Source organism: Lobosporangium transversale (assembly GCF_002105155.1).
Source record: "Lobosporangium transversale strain NRRL 3116 chromosome Unknown BCR41scaffold_2, whole genome shotgun sequence".
Taxonomy (NCBI): Eukaryota; Fungi; Mortierellomycota; class Mortierellomycetes; order Mortierellales; family Mortierellaceae; genus Lobosporangium; species Lobosporangium transversale.
In genome coordinates this window covers 321002-346026 of record NW_019028980.1, presented here as the reverse complement: position 1 = coordinate 346026, position 25025 = coordinate 321002, and the positions used below count along the sequence as shown (strand labels likewise).

The 25025-nt window shown below is 43.0% G+C and overlaps 9 protein-coding genes across 9 annotated transcripts; 7 read left to right on the top strand and 2 right to left on the bottom strand.

Moving 5' to 3' along the window:
• Window positions 1-56: 56 nt before the first annotated feature.
• BCR41DRAFT_383054 (hypothetical protein) lies at window positions 57-1850 on the bottom strand (the record flags this gene model as incomplete). Its single annotated transcript, XM_022027410.1, has 1 exon — window positions 57-1850. The coding sequence occupies exon 1, from the start codon at window positions 1755-1757 to the stop codon at window positions 57-59; it is 1701 nt and encodes a 566-aa protein (XP_021885859.1). The 5' UTR covers window positions 1758-1850.
• Window positions 1851-2202: 352 nt separating this feature from the next.
• BCR41DRAFT_280433 (hypothetical protein) lies at window positions 2203-2934 on the bottom strand (the record flags this gene model as incomplete). Its single annotated transcript, XM_022020224.1, has 2 exons — window positions 2203-2411; window positions 2580-2934. Coding segments are annotated over 2 exons (564 nt in total), but the record flags the coding sequence as incomplete, so codon positions are not given.
• Window positions 2935-4157: 1223 nt separating this feature from the next.
• Window positions 4158-5073, top strand: BCR41DRAFT_344761 (domain found in IF2B/IF5-domain-containing protein). Its single transcript, XM_022022590.1, has 2 exons — window positions 4158-4294; window positions 4392-5073. Exons 1-2 carry the CDS (start codon window positions 4179-4181, stop codon window positions 4852-4854), a joined length of 579 nt encoding a protein of 192 aa, XP_021885857.1. The 5' UTR covers window positions 4158-4178; the 3' UTR covers window positions 4855-5073.
• Window positions 4934-5721, top strand: BCR41DRAFT_344758 (hypothetical protein). The gene is made up of 2 exons (XM_022022589.1): window positions 4934-5204; window positions 5303-5721. Exons 1-2 carry the CDS (start codon window positions 4985-4987, stop codon window positions 5683-5685), a joined length of 603 nt encoding a protein of 200 aa, XP_021885856.1. The 5' UTR covers window positions 4934-4984; the 3' UTR covers window positions 5686-5721.
• A 728-nt stretch (window positions 5722-6449) lies between these two features.
• On the top strand, window positions 6450-7991 carry BCR41DRAFT_418275 (hypothetical protein). The gene is made up of 2 exons (XM_022029602.1): window positions 6450-6943; window positions 7392-7991. Exons 1-2 carry the CDS (start codon window positions 6646-6648, stop codon window positions 7757-7759), a joined length of 666 nt encoding a protein of 221 aa, XP_021885855.1. The 5' UTR covers window positions 6450-6645; the 3' UTR covers window positions 7760-7991.
• A 1027-nt stretch (window positions 7992-9018) lies between these two features.
• On the top strand, window positions 9019-10217 carry BCR41DRAFT_344752 (hypothetical protein). The gene is made up of 2 exons (XM_022022588.1): window positions 9019-9513; window positions 9933-10217. The coding sequence occupies exons 1-2, from the start codon at window positions 9255-9257 to the stop codon at window positions 10133-10135; spliced, it is 462 nt and encodes a 153-aa protein (XP_021885854.1). The 5' UTR covers window positions 9019-9254; the 3' UTR covers window positions 10136-10217.
• Window positions 10218-10578: 361 nt separating this feature from the next.
• On the top strand, window positions 10579-13039 carry BCR41DRAFT_330726 (acyltransferase ChoActase/COT/CPT; the record flags this gene model as incomplete). The annotated part of the gene is made up of 5 exons (XM_022021765.1): window positions 10579-10650; window positions 10813-11916; window positions 12017-12207; window positions 12342-12532; window positions 12641-13039. The coding sequence occupies exons 1-5, from the start codon at window positions 10610-10612 to the stop codon at window positions 13037-13039; spliced, it is 1926 nt and encodes a 641-aa protein (XP_021885853.1). The 5' UTR covers window positions 10579-10609.
• A 3255-nt stretch (window positions 13040-16294) lies between these two features.
• On the top strand, window positions 16295-18061 carry BCR41DRAFT_344749 (hypothetical protein). Its single transcript, XM_022022587.1, has 3 exons — window positions 16295-16972; window positions 17067-17242; window positions 17337-18061. Exons 1-3 carry the CDS (start codon window positions 16305-16307, stop codon window positions 17828-17830), a joined length of 1338 nt encoding a protein of 445 aa, XP_021885852.1. The 5' UTR covers window positions 16295-16304; the 3' UTR covers window positions 17831-18061.
• A 604-nt stretch (window positions 18062-18665) lies between these two features.
• BCR41DRAFT_330721 (P-loop containing nucleoside triphosphate hydrolase protein) lies at window positions 18666-23878 on the top strand. Its single transcript, XM_022021764.1, has 7 exons — window positions 18666-18766; window positions 18891-19123; window positions 19212-19781; window positions 19884-20028; window positions 20125-21912; window positions 22038-22227; window positions 22385-23878. The coding sequence occupies exons 1-7, from the start codon at window positions 18742-18744 to the stop codon at window positions 23733-23735; spliced, it is 4302 nt and encodes a 1433-aa protein (XP_021885851.1). The 5' UTR covers window positions 18666-18741; the 3' UTR covers window positions 23736-23878.
• The last annotated feature ends 1147 nt before the right edge of the window (window positions 23879-25025 follow it).

The window sequence follows — 25025 nt, the reverse complement described above, 5'->3', positions numbered from 1 at the left end:
GTTCTGCTGCTCGGTTCTTCTAAAGCTTTGAAGGAACCAGCACTACCTTTTTATTTTCAATCGCAAAAAGTATCATCTGAATACCAGAGGGCAGGTGGTAATGGAGCAGGATAAGATAATAACCGCGTATATTCAATTCCATTTAAGACGAATGAGTTCAGGTGAGTCAAGGTCTGGAGATGCATCAATAATTTCTGTAAGAAGTCAGCCGACACTTTGGGAAATATCCTTCCACCTCCATACTGTTGAATGCCCGTGGTCCCCATACCAATGACATTCATTGCAAGTGTCGCATCTTCTACAAGGCCGTCACCCTCTTGATCATTAACTTCCTCCCTCTGGTTATGGTTTGAATGTTGCCTACTCGTGCCAGCAAGAGCTGCTGCTGCAGATTGCCTGCGCACGGCTTCCATTGCAGTCCAACCATGCTGCTCTGCCACGATGATGTTATCCTCTTCAGACAAAGCAGACAAAGGGCCGTGCGTCATGGCATGTAGACCCAGTAGAAATAAACGATTCAACCGCAAACACGCCCAATTAAACGAGAAGAGATCTGGAGTGTCCAAGTGAGCACCATCGATCGACAGTGCTGTGATTTGAGGGCAACCCATTAGGATCCTCTTCAGACTACCATGACTGAGCGCATGATGCCTCAATATCCGAAGATCAAGGATCTCCAGTGTCGAAGAATGCTTCAGCAAGGCTTTTGTAAAAAGATCACCTAAGGAGGGGATTCGGATCTGTAGCTCTACCAGACGGGGAATACTTTCGATCAGTTTGGCATAGGTAGCTTCGTCTTGAAAGATGTCAACTGTGGAATAAGTAAGAGCCGTGAGAGAAGGACAACACTCTTGTAGATTGAGGGTTAATTGTTTTAGATCCCCATCATGGGATCCCATCCATGAAAGCTCTTCGAGAGCTGGGCAAAGCCTGACTAATGCCTCCAATGCCCCACTTTCAACATCCTTGCAGACTGTCAGGCTTGTTAACTGGAGCAATTTTACGTCCTTTTCATTATCGTCATCATCCGTATCAGTCACATTCACCTCTATGGCACAAGCAGTGCCAGGCTCCTGTCCCTCCATTGGCCCCAATTTTTCAAGCGATGTGGAAGCTGTGCTCATTGGGTAGATTTCTCCAGTGACAAAGTCAAGTGCAATCCTCCTTAGTGATGGGTTTTTCCTCAGAAGCCTCATAAAGCTGCCATCGAGTTTCCAGCACTCGAGGTGAAGATCATTAAGACGATTCATTTTCGTAGAGAGTGCAGAAGCATCGAATAAACCATAGTCATCACGGTGGAAATCTCCGCCTTGCCAATGAAGACTCTGAAGACGAGTGTTTTGTAGCACCAGCGCCTTTGCCCATGCACTGTTATCAAGGCCTGTAAGGTCGAGGTGCAATAGATTATGAGGGAGTAATGACAGAGGGATAGAGGCAACCGCAGGATTAGGACGAGAGAGTTCAAGAACTCGGATATGTTTGCCATGACGTGAGAGGATATTGGTGGCCAGAAGCGGGGTGCAACCACGGAATACCATATCGTCGAACGTGAACCAGAGAAAGGGCAAGAGAATATCGTGCCATGTCCGGTTGACAAGAATGCAGTTAAAAAAGGTTTGTGGAGCAAAACTGGGGCGAAATCTTGATCTGTCATTACAGTCAGTGCTAGTGCGGTCAGGAAAGATCCAAAGCGGAATGTAAAGACCCACACGAGCAAGGATCTCTGGAATGTCGAGTGGATTCAGAGGAGTGGTCATGACATTGGCATGGAGAAGTTGAAAGGATTAACAATGATGAAAGGCAACAAAGAGCAGATGGCTTGAAGAATAAACAAGTGATTTCAAAGAGAGAGAGAATGACAAGAGAGAAAGCATGCAGTGAATGTGAAGAACGGAAAAGATGAGGCTGTGGGAGCAATGCTTCGCCTGTTTGGAAATTTGTGCAACTGTTCTACCCTAATTGTGTCATTGTATTGCACAACTGTAGTACAAATTCTCATCCCATCTGCTTTATTTTTTAATCAAAGAAGCTGAATTCGGGAGGACGTGTTAGTGTTTTTAAAGGTAGCGAAGCATGGACCCTTGGGAGATATGCTGATCGCACCTCAAGTAGTGGGTTTGTCAGCTGTGACAGCGAGATGGAGCCCGGTGGGGTCAAAGGCCTTGTCGGCGCTTCAATCATTAATGGTCTCTCTGTTGTACCATTAGTAACGATAGTACCAGTAGCAGCAACTGAGACTTGTCGGCGTCGTTGACGTTCTAGTGCTGTCTGATGGTTGATATATGGTGGTGCACGCTCTTCGCCGCAAGTTACGCATTTCCATACACAATGCCAGCATCGATCCTGTGGTGCGTCACACATACGACATCGTTCAAGTTCCCACACAATGTTGCTGCATGACTGTGAAGACTCTGTTATTGTTGAAGGTATAGTTGTAGTTGATGCAGTGATATTTGATGTAGAAGGCACAGCCCAATGCAAACCTACGTTAACATGAGTCGTATTTGGCTGTGGAACGACTGCGCTTGTATTCATCGCTGATGTGACCTCCTTAAGTGGTAAAGGACCCGGACACAGACCAATGTCCAACTGAACGCCAGAAATCCTTCCGGATGTCTGCTCTGTTAAGGCACTGTCATTATTTGTGCTATCTTCGTCTCGAGCTTGTGTAGACACTATGGCAATAGCATCTAGGATCTGTTTGAACCCTGTAACATCCTCTTTAGTCATGTAAGGATGGAATACGTTCCAGCGCCGGAGTTTGAGACTATGGGGCATAAAGTCACCATTTCGGAGCATATCCTTAAGAGTATGTGTATCTGTGGCAAGGCTCGTCTGCTTGCGACGATACCTAGCAGAAAGAATCTCGAGATGCGGGAACTTGACAAGCATGACGAGGGGAGAAGGAAATTGTGGAGAGTCCGTCGCGTCCATGTTGATCTACGGTTTGTTAAAAAAAAAGGCTCACGTGCTTAATACATTGATTCAGATTCATTCCAAAGCACTTGACAGACCAATGAGTATTTTGGGATCTATCACCTCTCGGACAAAATCGACCAACCCGTTTTCCTTACGAAAACGTCGCAGGACAGCATATACTTCGGATATTAAAGATCGACTTCCTCCACGATCCTTATCCCGATCATTCTCAGTATGCTTGAGCCGATGAGCAGCATCCTTGTCAGCGTTAATGGATGATGGTGCAGATGTCTCCGATTCAGACTCTGATCCCGAGGTTGAAGATGTTCCTGACTCTGAGCTTGATCTTGAGATAGAGCCTTTTGGATCAATGGACTGCCGGAGTTTTCTATGGTATGACTTTGAAAATTGTGGGAAAGCAGCAGCATTGGTCACTGTTGTGCTGTTGGCATTGACGTTGCTGGGGTTATTAACGTCAATCATGCCATGAGTGAGAAGTGAAGGTCCAGGGTTGGGTTGCGGTGTGGCCAGATCAGCGTATTCGCTCAGGGGCATGAAGCGCACAGTGCGCCAGATCCCAGGAAGAGGCAACAACAGTGCACGGTGGTATCTGCAGGTGTCTAGAAAGCGAAAGATGGAGAGAATGTCAAGATAATCAAAGATGTCAAGGATCAGTTCAGTTGGTAGCCGAGCAAAGACAGATGTCTGTTGGATGGAAGGTGAAGCAAAAGTAGACATGGTTATGAATGGGAATGGGAATTTAGGCAATCGAAAATGAAATGCTATTGTGTCGAACGATTGAATAATGCCTTTTTTTTTTTTTTTTTTTTTTTTTTGCTGACAAACTCCTGCTGGGACTGCGAGAGGACTGCCTGTAGAAGGCTAGCTAGAACCAGATCAATAGCTGGATCCTTTTTTCATCAGACAAGTCAATTAAAAGGATTTTATTAAGCAAAAGTCCTGTAATTGACTTGACTAATCAAAAACAGGATCCAGCTCTGATGTCTGAAACACCCGCCACGTAATGTAGGGATCAAGCTTTGATCCCTAACCAGAACAGGGGAACACAGTTCTAAAGGGCTTTATGACCCTTCGCTCTTCCGCAGTTTTCTCCCGCAGTTTTTTGTTTTAATTTGTATAATAGTTGCTTTAGTCGTCTATATGTATTCGCTGCGGCAAAGCCCAAAGAGCTTCAAAAAAAAATTTTTTTTTTTTTTTCTCTTCATTCATTCCATTAACCCATCAACATCTTCACAAGTATGTCTCGTCCAACTCGAACGATACAGCCCAAGAAGGGCATTAACAAGCGCAAGCTTATGAACTCAATGGTCAACATTCCAAGCACCAACCCAGACCCGCACTATCGCTACAAAATGTATTGCACTGTTGAATGGTTTTCACAAACAGGGATTTATTATCAAGCGTTTCTGTCAATGAACTCACAGAAATGTCTTTTTTAAACTGAATGTTAGGCCTGCGCTTGAAATTCGCATTAATCCTGCACGGATCAGGACTAACAACCTGAAGAGAGAGCCTGTCGAGGTCCCTGCCTCAACACAAATCCAAAACCTAGCCCCAATTGCCAAGGCTCTCAATCGACCCGTCGAATACCTTTCAAAATACTTTGAGCTTGAACTCGAAATGCAAGGCGTCATGGAGGATCGACAACGCTGGTTCAAGCTTTGTGGAGGCGAACTCACTGAACACGAACTCATGATGGTTCTCGATAAGTTTATCCGACGATTTGTACTTTGCTACATTTGCAACAACCCCGAGACTGCTTTAACCATCTTCAATAGCTACATTGTGAAAGAATGCGGTGCCTGTGGGCAAAGTACACGTGTCGATCGATTCTCAAAGTTGACACGCTACTTGCTTCGAAACAGAAACTTTGGCATAGGATTTGCGCCTGTTTCTGTTGATGCTACGAGGTAAATCATTGACGCGTTCACTACATGTGCTATATTTATCCAGCCAAAGAAAATTAAATAGCAGACTCGCATAATTTCTCCGCAGGTGTCGGTTTCTGAAAGAGGGAGTGACCACGACAGCAAAGGGGACGGTCATGAATGGCGCCTCAGGATTTAAGAATGGCGTCAAAGTTGCCACGGATGCGGAAATAGAGGATAATGAGGAAGACGATGATGAAGATGATGAAACGACACAGGCAGATTGGAAGCTCGATATCTCAGCTGAAGCTGTAGCAGAGCGAAGACAACGAGAGTTAGATTTGATCACTCGAGTTGAAAAAATCATGAACGCTGGCATTGGTGACAAAGCTAGAGGTCAGTAATTCGGAGTGAGTGTATCAGGACAATTGAAATTATATGAAGAGTGTTAACCATATCCGTAACGGACATATGATCAATTTGGCCATGATTAGATCCCTACAAAGTCTTTGAAGAGTTCGTGACATCACCCAAAGATATAGGACCAACAGCAACTGATCAGTCATTACCAGATTTAGAGGAAGTTTTAGGAAAGTTTTATACACTTGACTTGGAGAAAGGTGGAGCCATCTTTGTCCTCGAGAGCCTTCAGAAACGACAGCAGGAAATCGCGAGAGATGCTAAGGAAAATATCCAAGAGGAGACATCTGAGACTAAGGTTGTAAGACGAGATGATTACGACGCCATCATTAAGGTGCTCAAAGATAGTTTGGAGCGTGAAGTGATTGTCACGGGTAGTTTGGAAGAGATTAGTGACGAGAGCAGTAGTAGCGACAGCGACGACGACGATGACGACGAAGATGATAATGAAGAATAAAACAATGAATCCATTAAGGCTGAGACAATAATGCATTGTCCGCTTAGGAAAAAAAAAAAAAAAAAAAAAAAGGAGGAAGGATATTTATATGACCAAGGAATAAATGCTTTTTCCCTTTTTTTTTCAGAATGGTAAAGATACAGGATGGAGTATGGATGCGGGACAAGGTGGCGTCTGTCTCAACGCCCCTCTCTGCTATCTTTAGAATTTGCAAAGAATGTAAATCTTTATTGTGGCACAAATCTGGGTATGGAAAAAAAAAAAAAAAAAAAAAAAAAAAAAAAAGATCAGTATATATATTATATATATATATATATAGTCCGCACAGTTTCGTTGGCAGCGATCAACTGTAGCAAGCGGGCAGGATGGGTTCAAGGAGTAAGAGAGGGAAAGGGAAAGAAAGGCTTGGAGGTGTTTGATAGAAATGATTGTACAATTCTCCTATCCTTGCGATTATCAAGGATAGAGAGGACCTTGGAAATGACACAAACAGAAAAACAAACAAGGTCCTGAGCATTTTTTTTTTTTTTTTTTCATCGTTCCTGAACATGTTGGCGTGTAAGTTTTAAGCCTAGTCCAGGTCTAAGCCGAGTGAGACCCATGTCTTGCATCTTCTAGCCTAACTGAACAGCAGAATGAATTTGAGAGCAATTTTAATAGACGAGACGGGTAGAATTATAATTAGATGCGGATTTGAAAAGCTTATTCGACATTGTTAAATATTAATCAAAAAAGATATTGTTATTGGCCCCTCAGCCAAGAATGATCGTGTTGTGCAAGTCCAATAAAAGGTTACGTCTCCTCCCAGCCCTTGACTTCTTCCTCCTTGTTCATCATTCCTTTTCTCTCCCTTCTCATCTCATTCCCTCAGCTCCACTCCCTTCCTAATTCTCATTTTCTGTACGACCCAAAACATTTACGCACGTAACACAGCCGTTAATATCTTCTTAATCATTCATAATGAAGTTCACTGCCTGCCTCGCTATCCTCGGCGCTACTGCCTCTCTTGCCTCCGCCTTCGTCAACCCCAAGGAGCCTTGGGGTCAGTCAAGCTGGAAGCCCGGCACCCAGGTCAATATCACCTGGGATGAAGATGGTGTTGAGCCAAAGTTGTCCTCTAACCCTGTGGTCGATATCTTCCTCAACACCGGTGCTGACCAGACCAACGTCAAAATTGCCACCATTGCTACTGGCATCGAGGTTGGCAAGACCAACAGCTATCTCTATACTGTTCCCAACGTGTCTCCTCCCGGAAAGAGTAGGTCATCTCTTCTATTTATCTATTATATGCATTCCTTTTCATTTTCAGCAGCGGAGGTAGTTACTAGTGCAAAGCAGCCTTTTATACAGCATACCTCATTTGAAGCCTTTGTCGAAAAGACAGCAAAATCGATGTTTTGGTATTGGATGCATGAAAAGATGAAACAGTGTGAATTAATCGGTGTGCTATTTACCAGCACAACATCTCGAATCTCCAACGAAAGGGCGACAATTGAATTTGGATTTGGACACAAACCAAATGGAGGGCATGTAATCAAATATTTGGAGAGCACACAGCCAAAGAGTGGAGGCTGGTCGTGTGAGGTCGATGGAGGCACTATTTTACATTTTACAATTCATTCATTAATGCTACTAGAGCTTTGACCAGAGCTGGAGATGACCCTGTTCTGACGTGTCTTTACTTTTTCTCTGTAATTTACTATTAGTTTATTTCTTGACCTTTGTCGCCACCAATGGTCCGGGAATGGCCTGGAGTACCCGTTTCACCATCACCGATGCTGCTGGTGAGGCCGGCACCTTGGCTCCCTCCGCTCCTGTCGGATCTAACCCTGGCGCCATCGGTGCCACTGTTACTGCCCCTGTCTATCTGAACAGCCCAACTGCTGTCGTCCCTGCCCCTTCTGCCACTACCACTGCCCCTGTCTCTGGCGTTGGCGCTGGCACTAACCCCTCCTCTCCCGCTGGCGCTAACCCTACTCCAAGCAACAAGCCCAGCAGTGCTGTTTCTCTTAGCACCTCAGTCTTGACTGCTGCTGCAGCTTTCGTCGTTAGTGCTGCTGCTCTTGTCCTTTAAACGATAAAGAAGAGTTTTAATTAACCTGTGTGCTATTATGTGTGTACTGTCATAAGTCGTATCCCTTCCATTTCTTTCAGAATTCATACCCACCATCTCTTCCGTGATCACCTTAAAATATTAATAAAAAAACATAAATTGGTCATTTTACAGCAGGGGAGGAGACCTCTGACCCTTGCCATGTAACATACTTCTCTTTATCCATCGTTGTACTGTTCATTTCTGAAGCTCGGATCATGTTTACTTCTCTTGTCACACCAATTATCAGGAACACCAAGACTTTTTTTAATGACATGTTTTCCTCAAGGACTGAACCTGAACCCCCATGTGAGATGATGTAGCATATCGTTGTTCCAAATGAGATAACGCTTTGAACGTTACATTGCATGGAGCTAAAGTTTGTAGTTGGGTTTGAGGGCGAAAAACACGAGACTCGCTGAACACGCCATAATTTCCGTAGTGAAGCCATATTTGTTCTCTGGCTGGGCGAGCTTCCCTCACGGCAACTGCCATGTTTTGCATCTATTACACAATCCTGGACTCGCACCATACACATAAGCACGTTAAAAGATACTTTTTTCTTCACGACATCAGCGCCTTTTTATCTTTGTCATTGTATAGACTAATGCGATGTTCGGAGGTGAAGATGAGAGCCTGTATAAGGTTGGGAAAATATGTTAATTATTGCGGGCCAATGCTTGTGTAGATTGGCAAATACACAAATTATGGATCAAAATTATGTAGATGAATACTTTACATTACAGCTGTGAAAACCTTGTGCTTTTTTATTTTTGAGAGCCGTTGGACAGAAGGCTGAATTTGCAAAGCAAGAGGGCGCATTGAAATATATAGTAAATGATATAGATAACCACAAGTGAACGAGATTCTTCATTCTAAATCGCAGGCCATTCAACGAGAGCAGTGCCGATGGCTGTTTTGAATTTTCAAACTTGAAGGATATGAGAAACCATATTGGCGTGGGTCACCTTTCCTCCACCCCTTTGTCAAAAAAAAAAAAAAAAAAAAGAAAAGAAAAGAAAAGAAAAAGTGAGCAAAAGAGAAGTGGAGTTTGAGAAAATGGGGCATCGGTCTAGTGCTCTCAAAAAAAAAAAGAAAGTGACAATCAACAGGAAATGTATACAAAATATACAACATCAGCAGCGTTGAAAACAATCAGCGCCAACATTGGAAGACATGAAGGCAATGATAGATTAACATGATGTGAATTCAGAAGCAGGGTAAAAGCACGCGCGGACGCTTCCTGCCTACATTGCTCACTTGTATCTCCTTCTTCGTTTTCTCTTTTCTTCTTCCTTGTCCATTTTACCACGATCCAATTTCTTTCTCTGTCCCTTTCTTTCCTTTTTCCTTCCCCTGGCTCTCGCTGCTAATTGAATCCATTCCTCATCCTGTTCTCCCATTCCATACATTTCATTTCACTTCAATTCATTAGCACTCCTACCACGAAACTTACTCGTCCTCTGTCACTTCCATCATGCGTTCCTCCAGCATCATCTTTGCCACTGCCTTTCTCGCCTTCATGGCAGTCTCGAATGTCTCTGCACAGGAAGTTCAACAGCCTGAAACACCTGCCCCATGCTATCAGGAGAAGTGTACTCCGCTGATTGAAATCCTCAAGGAGTGCAAAATCAATGTCGACCCCACAACTGGCGACATCACCTTTCCTGTTGCTGACGATACCAAAAATGAGACCGACAAATGCTTGTGCAAGCAGTCAATTGTCAATGCTTATGGTAAGAGATATAGTCCTACTAATAGAAAAGCTGAAAAGAGATCATGGCACACATTTTTTCCGACTCTAAAATGAGAATTAGAAGTGCGTTCGTGCCATGATTGCTCAGCCAATTGTTTCAATTGGCTTCAATAAAATGTCAGGCACAAATTCATTATGCAAAAAACGCGTAGAATTCAAAAAAAAAAAAAAAAAAAAAAAAAAAGCTACAGCGATCAGGATCGATGATTTTGAGTGGATCGTGGTTAAGGAAATAAGGAGACCATTAAAATGGATAAGACCTCAGAAAAGAGGAAAAATGAGAGATAGTCAATCCAACTCCTGGCCTCCAACTTCCCTAAAAATGAATTATTTTTGAATGAAGGAAGACACATTCTGTGTTAATAATGTTTTTTTTTGTCCTGTCCCTGAATGAAATAGACCCTTGCTATACCTGCGGTGTTGAGAACCAAAAGATTCAGGAACAATTTTCAACCACCATGCTTGTGGACACTTGCAACGCCAACTTTGGTGCTAACACGGTCAAGCTGCCTGGCTCTACTGCAGCATCCTCATCCATTCATGTTTCTTCTCTCGTCTTGTCTGCAGCTTCGATTGTCGTCTCTGTGGCTTTCCTTGCCTAAATAAGCATATTATTTTATACGCATCCATTTTGACCCATACAAGTAGCAACAATATTATAATAAAAAACTATTCATTTATTCATTCATACTTCACGTGTTAATGGTCTGCCTGATAATGTAAGCACCATACTGACTGACCCATATACCTATGCCTCTTTCCAAAGCTTACATCCAAAGATAAGTCATAGTAAATATAACCCGATCTTTACGTAATAAACCTTTCTGGAGACTCTGAAGAGGTAGTAGTCCTCATCGATGATGAGGATCTACATCTTTGTTGTCTCTGAAGCCTTCGACAGTCGATAGTGAAAGGCCCTTAATGGCTCGGTTAGAAACACATGTGTCCATGTGTCCGTGGGGTGCCCTGAAAAATATTTGCTCCATGGCAAAAGTCGTTCTTTTTTTTTTTTTTTTTTTTTTTTTTCCTTCTTTCTTTTTCTAATCATCACGCAAACTACATTCTTTATTCACGCCATGAACATTGCTTCTTTTCGTTCTAGCCATCAGGCTGCGAGGTACTCTTCCATCTATTCAGACCAAAACGCCGTGTTAACATCAACTCATCGCGTGATAAAAATAGAATGTGAAAACAAAAATACAAAAACACGATATGAGTTGCTGAAACAAGAGTTGGAGCAACTAAATGATGCCAATCGACTTTTATCTGGTTAATATAGACTCTTGACTAGCCTGACGCGCTCGGGTCAGGGCCGAGGACGTATTGCTGCCTACTCCACGGCTGCTCCACATTCAGTCGAAAAATCTTTTCAAAACCAGTCCAGGGTGCCTCGTCTGCCCATTCCTTCCTTGGCAGAGACAGCAGCACGCTACAAGAGGAGTCTTATCCCCATTCTCGGTGAGGCAGAGCTAGCGAGAGCAGAGAAAGCTGTGGACGAGTTTGTGAAGCCAGACGGACTAGGCGAAATTTTGCAGGGGCGACTCCGCACATTGGACAAGACAGAGAAGCATTCATGGCTCGAGACCATCTGGCTGAATAAGGGATATCTTGAATGGCGAGAGCCTTCCATGATTAATGTCAATTGGTGGGCCCAGTTCAAGGATTCGCCTTCATTCAACTTGGAAAAAAATCCAGCACGTGGTGTGGTTTCGGATGTACAGATCCAACGCGCAGCCAATTATGCTAGTTCGTTGCTCACATTCAATGATCATGTCAATAATCAGACTTTGCCGCCCGAGTACCAGCGTACTGCACCACTCTGCATGAACCAGTACAAGAATCAGTTTGAGGCTTATCGTGTCGCAGACTTGCCTAGAGACAGGATTGTCACGACTTGGCCAACGACTTCCGATTACATTGCTGTCATGATGAGAGATCAGATTTTCAGGGTGCCCGTTATCGGCCACAATGGTGAACGTGTCTCTATTCAAGCAATTGAGCAGCAGCTTAAACACGTGGTTGAAGCGGTCAACAACTTGCCGGAAAAGGAGAAGCAACCTGCTATTGGGGTGTTAACATCAGAGAACAGAGATACCTGGGCGAAGGCTCGGCATACTCTCTTGGGTCTTTCGCCCCAGAACCATGCTTCTTTGAGCGTGATCGATCACGCATTGTTTGTAATTTGTTTAGACGACTACAGCTCAGACAGAGACATTGATGTGTCACACCACAATATCTTCCATGCTGGAAATGCCCACAACCGGTGGTTCGACAAGTCAATGCAATTCATTTTCGAGAGCAATGGCCGCGCTGGCATCAATGGAGAGCATACTCCGGCTGATGCAGTCATCCCTGGACGCATTTTGGATGAGCTTGTCAAAAAGTATGGGCTACAGTAATTTTTGCGGACGAAAAAGGGACACTTACGGCTGAAATATGAAGACATCAATCTCTAACATGTTTCATCTTTTATATTTGTTTAGTGAAAAGAATGCTGAGCCCAAGAATCCTTCAAATATCCGGCTCGCTCCAATTGAGCATATCAAATTTGTAGTTAATGGTGAGATCGAGGCTACCATTAAGCAAGCAGAAGTTAATGCCAAGAAAATGATTGACAATGTTGACAGCTGCTTGATTCATTTTGGAGAGTATGGTTCCAACTGGCTAAAGAGTGGTAAGTGTATTGGCGAAAAATCTTGCGTAATAGGCGAAATCCGAGGTTTGGATTGTTTTGCATAGTCTCTTTCGTGTGGATGTTATAACTCAACAACATAAATGTCGCTCAATTACTCTTTCATTTAAATATAGTCAAGTGTTCGCCCGACGCATTTGTGCAGATGGCACTTCAGCTGGCTTACTATCGCCACTATGGCACGTGGACCCCCACATATGAGTCCGCATCGACACGCTTGTTTTTGGGTGGTCGTACAGAGACTGTGCGCTCGTGTTCTGTGGAGAGTGTCGCTTTTGTGAAGGGATACGAGAGCAAGAACACTGATGTAAGATGAGCGAAGATTAATAACGACCATTGATGCAGTGGAGCTTCTACCCATCGCTCTTTAGCAGTAATGAGCTCTAGTAACCCCTCATTGTACTTTTGTTTATAGACCACGGAGAAGCAACGCCTTTTGCAAAAGGCTATTCAATCGCATCTTGAATACATGATGGCGGCCTCGGCAGGCAAGGGTGTTGACCGCCACTTACTGGGTCTTCGCTCAATGATGCAAACCCCTGAGGAACAGAAGCAGGCTTTAATATTCCAAGATCCTTCATACATCCAATCCATGTACTTTAGAATATCTTCGTCCAACATGTCTCCTGGTGACAACTTTTGGGGAGGATTCGGACCAGTGGTCCCTGAAGGATACGGGATTAACTATGCGATTGGCAAGGAAAACATCAAGTTCTCAATTTCGAGCCTGAAGAGCTGCAAGGAGACCAACTCGCGAGAGTTCAGAGAGACAATCCTAAGTGCTTTGAAGGATATGAAGAAGACTCTAGTATAAAAAAAAAATAAAAAAAAAAAAGAGGGAGGGAAGATAGATAATGGGACGAGGAATTCAATTGCGTATTATAAAAGTGGACGCAGTGTCCTTAATAATCAGCCAAACATTCCCGCTTGATGAAAATTAAGGAAATGCATAATATACAAACAGATTGGAGAACGGATATAACAGAAGTCGTTAAAAATGATTCCTCTCCTTGATAACATTCAAAGGTATGGAAACATTGTATCGCTTTCTTTTCTTTGATTCTTGTCCCCATACTTCTCGCAGCTTGTGGTAGAGAGATGACACCCCTCTAGAGGGGACCGAACGGATCAGTAGGGAGACAGTGGGCTTGTAGGAGATTATAGACGCTGAAATTCATACGCTTACATGGTTGTTTATTAGTGTCATGATTTGCGCGGCCAAGGCTCACATCAGCACTGTGATATATATCCATACTGTCTGTCCATCTGTTAAATCATTGATTTTTCATGACCTGTGGAAGTAAATAGCAAAAACATTCGTCCACAACATGAAGAAACAAAGCTAGATCTTTTAGCAACAAGTGTCTCATCAGTTTTAATTGACTACATTATGGTGGATGTAATCCAATCCGTTGTTTGTATTGTCTAAAGTTCAAGACCTACAGGTACCGAAACGCCATGACTGGCCATAAGGTTTGGGATACAGGCATTTATATCCTCAGCCTCAGCCAAAGGGTACAAATGGGATCTTTGTTCTTGGGTGAAAGATGAGCCATTAGATTAAGTACAAGCTCATTAAGCTAAGAAGGCAAGCGAAAAGAACCAGTAGAATATAGGACACAAACAACTAGGGTGGCAATGATGCGATAAAGCCACGAGCCGACATTATCGGCAAAGGAGAAATATACAAATGGACTAAAAGTATCATAAAAAAGAGAGGAAAAAGTACATGTAAAGGATAGAACATTCTGGTTTTGTGGAACACGCGCTCGTTATTGCTTGGTCGACTTAATAGAGCGTTTACTATTTTCCAGACTCAACAGAGAGATTCTATGCGACGTAGATTGTAGGTTGTAGTGCAAATGTGCGGGAAAGGGTGGGCGTAGTTCATTAAATGCATTCATATTAGTTGATTGCAAGCGAATCCAAATATGGTCCACATCCTGCTCTGTCAACTGTCGACTATCAAAATGCTTTGGGACATGTGTCCTCTTTTTGTCTCCTGCCGATTGACGAGAAAAGAAATCAACCAATAAAACTCTGCATGATATCGTGCAACGGAGTCACACGCATGGTGCAGCAGCCTGACAGCCATTGGTTCCACTCCCCATTCCCAATGCGCTCTGACTCCGACGCGTGTGCTTTTCAGTCTAGGTCGCGTTTTGAACATTTGCAAGAATGTTATGTGTAATTTAGTTTGTTATCATGAGCCAAACAAACAGGCAATACACTGAGCTCTATCTTGTCAAATATTTCAGAAAACATGAGTTTGATGTTTTTTTTATTTTTTTAAGGATCAATTTCCCTACATTAAAATATATACACATACAAAATAAAGCACACTTGCTGAACACAAAGCTGTTGCCCTCGCCATGCTTGTTTATTTTCAAACTCTGTGATGCCTGGTTTATGACATGTAGATGTACATTATCATGCGAAAAAACAACAAATGTAATGGTATTTATATATATATATATATATACGTTAGTGCTTATTGATGTTATCATTTATTTACTTTCTTTGCAATCGATAACTTTGCAGGGTAAATGAGTTGAAAATTGGACCGTCGTCCTCCATTCGATTGCCCTTAACTTTCCCACCAACTGCTCATGGGTAAAAAAAAAAAAAAAAAAAAAAAACAACGCTAGCTTTGTGGGAAAAAACTTTCTGTATCCCTTACTTTCTCAGGAACGCCAACACCTTAAAGAAAACAAACACCTGTTTAATTTTCCCAACCTACAGCTCCGTTATGCTGTGGTATAATGGACTATATATCCTGTCATGCTGGCAAGGTAATGTGTGATATATAACTAAATATCATACAAGGATTCGTGGCAAAATAACAGAAGGTGTACATGCTCTTCATGTACTTTTGGACTTTCATTATTACTTGCTTACATATCCTGAGATATCCCACGAAATTGACCGAAGCCTCTTCGATGAATGTACAAACTGTCATACACGTACGAAGATGTCACCATCATCCAAACAGAAAAAGGAAAAAAAAAGACAACCCTGTGTGTAATCGAATAAGGTGAGAAGTAGAAAAAAATTGGGAGCCTGCTAGCGGCCAAGCGGCTGAATGTTTCCTCGGTTGTTGTTTATTGACATGGTTTGTATACAAATATTGTTCTTGTCAATGCGGTCTGATTTCGCGTAACTATTCAGGGCCAACCAAGGGCTCGATTATCAGAACCCTGAAGATTAGAAATATAATCAATTAAAAAAAAATAAAAAAAAAGGAACAGTACGAGGGCGCAAAAAAAAAAAGTCATCTAACCCTGCAGAGACACATGCATGCGACCTGATTGCTAGCTCACACAATAGTTAAATAACATCGTCCTCATTTTATTGGTCTACACCTTTCCTGGTTAGTATATCCGTTATTCATTATTATTTGTTTTTGGCATCTCATAATTGAAAAATTGTACTGGAGTGAAAGGACAAGCCTATCTTTCCCATAATTGTTTACTTTCTTTCCCATGGAATTTTTTTTTCTTTTTTTGTTAACTTGTCAGCCAAGTAGCTCTGACTCAACATGCAGGACGGCTGTCCAAAGGTCCTTGGATGAGAGTGAGCTTCATGAAGTATAGGCCATAGTCCTCAGCATTTGGTTGAAAAGAGTTGAAGATTGCGGCCGAAACTTTATGCATCTTCAGGGGTCCAACCGCAAAAAAGAATTCACTTGCATACCTGAATGTTTCAATCCCCCTTCGTTTTTATAAAACCTCAATGGTAATTGGCCTTTGAAAAATAAGAAATTCATGTCCAAATGTTTACGTTAGAATAAATAGTTTATTTTGTAACTGAATATGCGACTACATTGTCCAAACAAATATGCCTATGAAGAAAAAAAAACTACTCCTGAATTATGTGATCGTAACGAACTGACAGCGGCTATTTATTCATTTAAAACGATTGATGGTCCCTTTTCTTTAAGGCTTTGTTGAATATAAAAGAAACACTTTATCCCCCTTCCAAAGCACTTTTTTTTCTTTGATTTCCCTACCCCTCAAACACCTCTCCTACTCTACCCCCACAAACACACCGACACTCTTTCTTTCCAGGGAAAAAAAAAAATGAAGCTGCCAATCTTCTCTCTTTCGGCCGTTGTGGCCCTTTCTGTTATGCTGGCCCCTTCGCCTTCATTCGCTCTCCCCGCACCAAGCAACGGTGTTACAACATTTGTCAATCACCGTGTGGTCCGTATCCAGGTCCGTACTGAGGCCGAACTCAAGACTTTGGCCGCTAATGAGGACGCTCTTGGCTTGGATTACTTCACTCACCACAAGGGTGTTGGTAGCACTGTTGATGTCCGCATCGCACCTCAGTTTTTCTCCAAGTTCCAGGGCCTCAAACTTCAGTACGAGACCTTGATCGAGAACTTGCAAACCGTGATCGACCAAGAGCATCAGGAGAACGTGAAGTACGAGCAGACTTTCACTGCCAAGGTCCAAGAAAGCAAGAAGAATACCAATAATCTAAGCACAGTTAACAAGGCCATCGAGGGAGCCGATGTCTATGCTGCTGCTGATCTGTGGTTCCAGGGATACCATTCATTCGCTGAGCACCAGAACTGGCTGGCGACCCAGATTGCTAACAATCCAGGCAAGGCCACTGGCTTCAGTGCTGGCAAGTCGTTCCAGGGCCGTGAACAGAACGGTATCAAGATTGGCAAGGGTCCAAACCATATTGTCTTCCACGGCACACAGCACGCACGTGAGTGGATCACTACCATGGTTGTTGAGTAAGTTTTATTTATTATTTTTTTTTGTTTCATTTGTTTTAGTAAAAAAATATCAAGTTACTTAACATAATGTTGCTTGCGATTGACACATTAGATACATTATTGACCAGTTGCTGAAGGGCACCGACTCTCGTGTCGCGGGTTACTTGAACAAGTACACCTTCCACATCATCCCTGTGATGAACCCTGACGGTTTCGTTATCAGTCAAAGCTCGAACCGTATGCACCGCAAGAATGCCCAGTCCAACGGTGGATGTCTCGGCACTGACAGTAAGTCGCATCTCTGTCTTTTTTTTTATAAAAAGGAATGAGCTTCCAAACAACGGTTCTAATAATTCTTTTCGACTCCTTTTTCTCAAAAAAGCCAACCGTAACTGGAACTACAAGTGGGGCACCGGTGGTTCGTCCACTAATCCTTGTGCTGAGGACTACATGGGCCCCAGTCCTTTCTCTTCTCCTGAAGCTCGTAATATTGGCAACTATATCAGCTCACTCCCTAATGTGGTCTCGTACATTGACTTCCACTCGTACTCTCAGTTGTGGATGGTTCCATATGGCTACACAGCCCAGCGTCCTCCAACTTACAGCTACATGAACGGTCTTGCTCAAAAGGCTGCTCAGGCCATTGCTGCGGTTTATGGCACCCAGTTTAGAACCGGAGACATTTACAACACCATCTACCAGTCCTCAGGTACCTCTGCTGACTATGCTTACAGCGTCGGTGTTGAGGCTCCTTTTGCTGTCGAGCTCCGTGACACTGGTCGCTATGGCTTCAGCCTTCCTGCCAGCCAGATTTTGCCCTCGGGAATCGAGACCTGGGCTGGTTTCGCTGCTATCCTGGACAACATCCAGGTCTAAAAAACAAATGACGAAATGAGAGATGAGCAAGATACCTGCTGCGCGGTGTATTTTGCCTAACATTTGACACAATCACTACACATGTATATAGTATTTCTTCTGAATGGGGCGCTAGGGAAGTGCAAGAAAGAAATTTCATGAATTTTGAAAGTTTGTGTCCCTTAAAAAATAACAGTAATAAAAAAAAAGTCCTTTCGGCCGAGCGGGGCTCGGCTCTTTTTTAAATCACCAGCTAAAATTCAATACAAAAATGATTTAGTCCCCATGAGAGGATTTGCATTAGAAGAGTCTTTTCAGATTGAAATAAGCTTGTCACAACTGTGAGGCTCGATTCCCATAAATGAAATGATTTTTGCTGAGCAGAAAAGATCTTTGTACTCACGGGTGATTATTATTGTCGTGGGCATTGTTTTTAATCAAGACAGCTCACTCTACAAATCGACCCAAGAGAAGGTCCTTTTAACAAGTGATCAGTTCGACAAGCTGGAGCCCAGTTGCCCCTCCTTTACGGAGGAATGGTCTGGATATTCCTTACCATGTCGAATACACTTTAATATTTAACACACAACATAAACGCGGCACACAGCGAACGATGCAAGTGTTTTTTTAGGGTAGATTGGAGCTATTATTCAGAAATAGCAGTTTAGTTTGGTTTGAGCACATTGGAGATGGAGTTCCGGAGCAAAAATGCCAGCGAACAGATCTTTTTTTTTTTTTTTTTTTTTTTTGACTCCATAAGTCCATGTATCCTCGGGCAAGCAATTCAACATTAGGAATGGTCTAACTGAAATATGGCGGTGTTTTTTGTAGTATTATTTTGCCCATTAATTATTGAATTTTTTTCTTGCCCTTCAAACACATAAAAGCTGTATTGATCTAATTCTCAATGCTTGCACATTTCTCATCCCTTCATGTCAAAGAACACTGCTAAGAAAGGTATCATTTGTTGCAATACATTTTAGTTACTGTTTTTGGTTTCATCAGTAGATCATACAAATTAATGGTAATTGTCGTTCTCTGTTCCTTGTTCCTGATAATTTTTTTTTTTCTCATTGTGTAGGAAAGGGTGTTGATAGCTCTTCGGCAAAAGGGCCTGCCAAAGGAGGGAATGCTTCAGGTGCAAAGAGTTCTGGAAGTCTCAATAACAAAGGCGGTAAAGGTGTGCCTCAGGACGAACCTGCTGCTCCTCAGATATCAAAGGCAGTCTTCCCAGGTTGGACAGGGAAAACACCATCGTCACTGCTTCACGAGCATTGTCAGAAATTGGGCTGGGAGAAGCCAAATTTCGATGTGGTAGGAATAAATTTTAGAAAGAAAAAAGTGCTTATTTACAACTGTTCACATCTAAATGGATATCTACATTTATCATATTGAATCATAGACACGCAACTCTAGAGGATTTGTGGCAACAGTAATTCTTGGAAAAAGAAACAAAAAGACTGGACAAATTGAAACTGCAACGTTTACACCTCAGGATATCTATAAACCAACAGCAGTAGAGGCACGGCACTATGGGGCTACCTATGCTCTGCATAGAGTCAATAGTCATAAGAACTTGATGATGGTCTTACCACCAGGTCCTCGTGACCTTTGGTCACAGCTGGATGCTGAGAAAGCAAAGGCAGGTCCCAGCGAACAACATCTCTATCTTCCAGACCCTTTTATTAGTCAGACGGCAAAATTACAACTACAGCAACAACAGATTCAACAGGCTCTTCAGGAGCAAGCGAGGATTAGAGCAGCTACCCCTGTCAAAGATACTTCGCAGGAAACCGCCGTCAACTATGGTCCTAGTGAATATGCCAGTCGATCATCGCTTACTGGACAAGCTGATGATGAGAAACAAAAGAAAGCATGGGACAAATTGCCTATGGTTCATATGAATCAAGAAATGCGAGCTGAAGTCGAAGATGTCATCAAGAAGCAGATGGCTGGTGAGCTATATCAAACCGTATGTGGTGAAAAGTCGCTACTTTGATCCATTACATGCTACTGGAGCAATTGTGAGTGTCGGATCAAGTTCTAACTTCCAATATACTTCAATGATTTGTAGTACATCGAAGAATATGGTACTCATGGTGAACCATTATACAACACTACCCTCTCGAAAGCCCTTACACGCATGGGCTTCCGCGATCGACATATTGCTGAAGCGATGCAGTACTGCAATGATCAAGCGTCTGCTTTGGATTGGCTCTGTAAGAAAGATGATTGTGTACAGCCTATGGAGATTCAGAGGTATTCTTTATGCTTCTAGTGCATATTTATTGACGATTACTCGAGGCTATCATTAGGTTTACATGTGCCAGAGGACGATCTGCCTCCCAGCTTCCTTCAGTCCAACTACAACCCCACGATCACAACCAGCAGTCACACATCGGTATCTTTAGGCCGTGAGTACGCTATTAAAAGACTTTCAGCTATTGGATTTACATCAGCTATTTGCGGACAGGTATATGATATGGTTGGAGGCGACGAGGATAAAGCTATGGATGAGCTATTCAAGCGTCTTGCTTTCCCCAAGGGGCAAATCCCTGAAGACATGGTGCAGGACATTCCAATGGAGCCTGAATCCCCAGAGCAACTGCGTGAGCTTCGAGAAGATGAGATGCTGGCGTTAGAGAGTATCTATGATGACCGCTTCACCCGTGATGGCGATTCCTGCGCGAAAATTAAGCTCGAAACAACGTTGCACAGTACTAAAAATGCGCCAAAGATCGAGCTCGAGATCCGGATACCAGGATCCTCAACTTATCCTTTCAATCAGCCGCCTCTTTTCATCATTAACGAGTCAGATCTTCCATCATACCTTCGCCTCAGTATCATCCAAAAAACCATGCAGTACGCCTATCGCGCCATGGTACAGGCCATGGGTGGTCCAATCGTTTATGATGTTGTGGAATGGGTCCAGGATAATCTTAAAGATATCCTGGATAATCCACCCAGTCTTGTACAGCTCACTGAAGGCCTCATCAAGATTGATCTTACTCAGGATACGGAGAACCAAGAACCTTTGGCTGCTTTGAACGACGGAAGTGTAGCAGAGCCACTTCTTATCAAGCCCACAAACATGAAGCCTTCTCCTAATAGTTTGCCAACACAGAAGGACAATAAGAGGGCCATTCGCCGATTAAACATCAAACCTAACAGTCCGGGATCACTTACTATGCTAAAGGAGTATGAGCAGCGGATGTCAAAGGACATTTCCTTCCAGGCTTTGCAGATAGCGCGCGCTAAGCTGCCTGCTTGGGGCTTCAAGGATCAATTGGTGAAGGCAGTGAAGGATAACTCTGTTGTAATTGTGTGTGGAGAAACAGGGTGCGGTAAGACAACACAGGTACCCCAGTTCATATTGGACAACTGGATTCAAGAGAGTATTGGAGAGTATGCCAATATTGTTTGCACACAACCTCGTCGAATCGCCGCTATAGGAGTGGCTGAGCGCGTGGCTGTCGAACGATCGACTGATATAGGACAACAGGTTGGATACTCCATTCGTGGAGAAAACAGATCAAGCAAAAACACTAAATTGCTATTCTGTACAACTGGTATCCTTTTACGTCGTTTGCATTCCGATCCCACGCTTCAAAACGTAACACACGTTATGGTCGATGAAGTACATGAGCGATCTGTGGATTCTGATTTCTTGTTGATCATTTTACGAGATCTTATTCGCAAACGCAACGATCTCAAGCTAATCCTCATGTCCGCCACTATCAACAGCGAATTCTTTTCAGGGTACTTTGACGGATGCCCTGTGATTGAGATTCCTGGATTCACTCACCCCGTGGAAGAGCTTTATATGGAGGAAATCGTTGCTCGCACACGCCACACACCAGACTTTAGAGGAACAACTGTAAAGCGAACCAAGATGACTGAGGCTATGGAAGAAGAGTGGGAGAAGACCAAAGCTGAGTACGAGAGCGAAGGTTTTGACGCTGAGACGATTGCCAAGGTCAAGACTATGGAGGCATATGCTGAACGGATAGACTATGAACTAATCACTGCAAGTGTGGCAGATATTCTTAAACGCAAGGAACCAGAGGGTAGCATTGATGGGGCTATCCTCATATTTTTACCAGGTATATTACTATTACATACGCTGATTGCTGGAATGGTTTCCCTTCAGGTTGATTTGTTGAATTTGTGGGGGCTTATGATTAGGGAGGCTAACATATTTCTATATGTCGTATGCTGTTGGTTCCAGGTGTGATGGAAATCAAAAAATGTATTGATGCATTGACACTCTTCTCCAGGACTGTGACCCAGACACTTGATATTATACCCCTACATGCTGCTCTTACGCCGAAGGAGCAAAGTAGTGTCTTTGCGCCGGTTCGCAAGGGCGTGCGAAAAATCGTTGTCGCGACCAATGTCGCTGAGACTAGTATTACCATGTAAGTTTATCAAAATAGGAAAATATTTAGAAATGTGACTTTATTCTTTTTTTTCTTTTAACTCCTCTATTCAATACTAGGCATTTGGATTGCTCTAATACCACTTGAAGATGAAATCTTTAACAATATCTTTTCATAATCTTTCCAATTTTCATAGAGATGGAGTGGTATACGTCATTGATTCGGGACGGGTGAAGGAGACAAGAATGGAGAACAACATGACCAAGCTAGTGGAAACTTGGACATCTTTCGCCTCTACTCGTCAGCGCAAAGGTCGTGCTGGACGTACACGTCCTGGTATTGTGTATAAATTGTTTTCCAGGAAACAGTCTCTCAAGTTGGCGCCGCAGCAGGATCCTGAGATCTTACGCATTCCATTGGAGCAACTCTGTCTTTCAGTGAAGGCTATGGGTGAGAAGGACGTCGAAGCGTTCTTAGGTAAGGCCCTCACTCCACCGTCCCTATCAGCCATTCAGACAGCACTCAAGGCACTGGAGGATCTCGGCGCATTAGATAGCGTTACGGGAGAATTGACCCCACTAGGAAGGCATATGGCAGATATTCCAGCTGATCTACGGATCGCCAAAATGCTTATCTTTGGAGCCGTGTTTAGATGCTTGGAGCCCATTTTGATTGTGGCTTCATGCATGAGTGTCAAGAGTCCATTTGTATCGCCCATGGATAAGAGAGATGAGGCTCAAAATAAGAAGATGCAATTTGCAACAGCCAAGTCGGATCTTTTGACTGCGTGGAAGGCATATGACACATGGGAAAAGATGAAAGACAATGGTGCCAGTCGATCTGAGCTCAAGGCGTTTTGTGAAGATAATTTCCTATCGACAAATACACTCTTTGAGATCCAAAACCTTAAATCCCAATATCTTGAAGTCTTGGATGACATCGGCTTCACCACTAAAAATCCGTCCCAACCTCAGAATCGCCGTCGATCAGAGAGATGTTCATGTGGAGAGGATAATGTCCACTCAGATAACATGGCACTGATCAAAGCCATCATCCTCTCTGGTTTGTATCCAAATGTGATTAAGATCAAGATGCCTGATGCCAAGTTTGACAAGATGATCGCTGGGGCTGTTGAACGTCAGACGGTGACGAAGGAAATCCGGATGTTTACTAAGGATGATGGACGAGTATTTCTGCACCCATCTTCGATTTTGTTCCAGACAAACCAGTATCAAGTGCCCTTCTTGGTCTATTTCTCCAAATTAGAGACTACTAAGGTCTTTGTTCACGATGCAACAATGGTGCCTATGTATGGTCTGTTGCTCTTTGGAGGGCAGGTGCAAGTCGATCATTTGGGTCGCGGCCTCGAGATTGGTGATGGCTTTGTTAAGCTAAGAGCATTTGCGCGTATCGGAGTGCTGGTGAACCAATTAAAGAAACTGCTGGATGCTATCTTGCAAGCCAAGGTCCTGAATCCAGACCTGAAGGTTTCAGATAACCCAGTCGTTGAAACCATGATCAAGCTAGTTACCACTGATGGTATTTGAGCGTGAAATACACCATCAATATTGCATTTATTAATTGATAACAATAGACAACACTTAGAGTAAGACAAACAGCAGCATAACAGTTATCATACATATACAAAGAATTACTAGATGTGACAGTGCAGAGCATGGCCACCTATTTGAAAACATGCATTATTTTGTTTTTTTCCTCTCGGAAATGGTTGGCTATTAATTGAATAGACGAATGCCGTGTAACACAACCATCGAAGAGAACTGCTGAGAAAGCGCCTTTAAAGACTGTGTGATTAGGCTCGTAACCAGCCTACTGTGTGATGGAAGGCTGTTGTGGCTGACCATTAATAGTTACATACGTAAAGTTAATTATAAACATAACTATTCAATTTTCATTTCATTCATTATCCACTAATCGCGATATTCTGTAGATCCATTGTGGAAAGCCTTTTAGTAGTCATAACGCTCGTAGAGCCTATAGAACTTGAGTCTGGCGGCAATAGGACAGATGGCATACTCGTCCAGCGTGAGATGTTTTCTGCATCTAACAAGTCAAGGAGATCAAAAGTTGTTTTTTTTATTGTTGCCAGGCGGGAACCTTTTATTAAGGACCCACCATGACTGTCACACAATCTTCCGACCTTATGAATAAAAATGGAAGTGCCCTGAGGTGCACTCCCAAGCCTCGGTACGTAACACAGCAGTCATTGCGCTTATATGGTGGCCACTACTCTGGCGGCTGTTGCTGCTTATTGCGATTCGCAATCATTTTATATGGGTTTTTAAGATTTTTGCCTTTTTATTTAACGAAGATCCCTGGATCATAATAAAGACATCTTTTTTTTCGTTCCCATTACTTTCGTATTATAATCCTAGTATATACATTGGACAGTTGAAGGCTGGGGAAAGGCTATGTTTTCTGACGAGTGTGTTTTCTGTAGGCTGAAGCCTTTCCGAAAAAGATATTACTACAATAGAATGTTCAATCATGGATTCCTCTCATCGATGATAAAACGGTACAAAGGAAGGATTTCATGTGCTATTGTGGGAATTGTGATATTGACAAAGATTTGTTGAATGAACTGATTTCGATATTGGGGTCACTGTCTAACCTTCGGAAGGTAGATATCCAAGGAGAAACTTATATAGATAATATAGCTGCGAGTTGGGTTGTAGATTGGTGCAGGTTGCCCTATTTGATGGCCATGAGCATCAATCTCTGAGGAATCGCTCAGACTATCTCAAATTCATCCGTTAGCCCAACCCCTGAACTCATCAAGAGGACCATCAAAGCGATTTCAATAACTAAGAATCGAC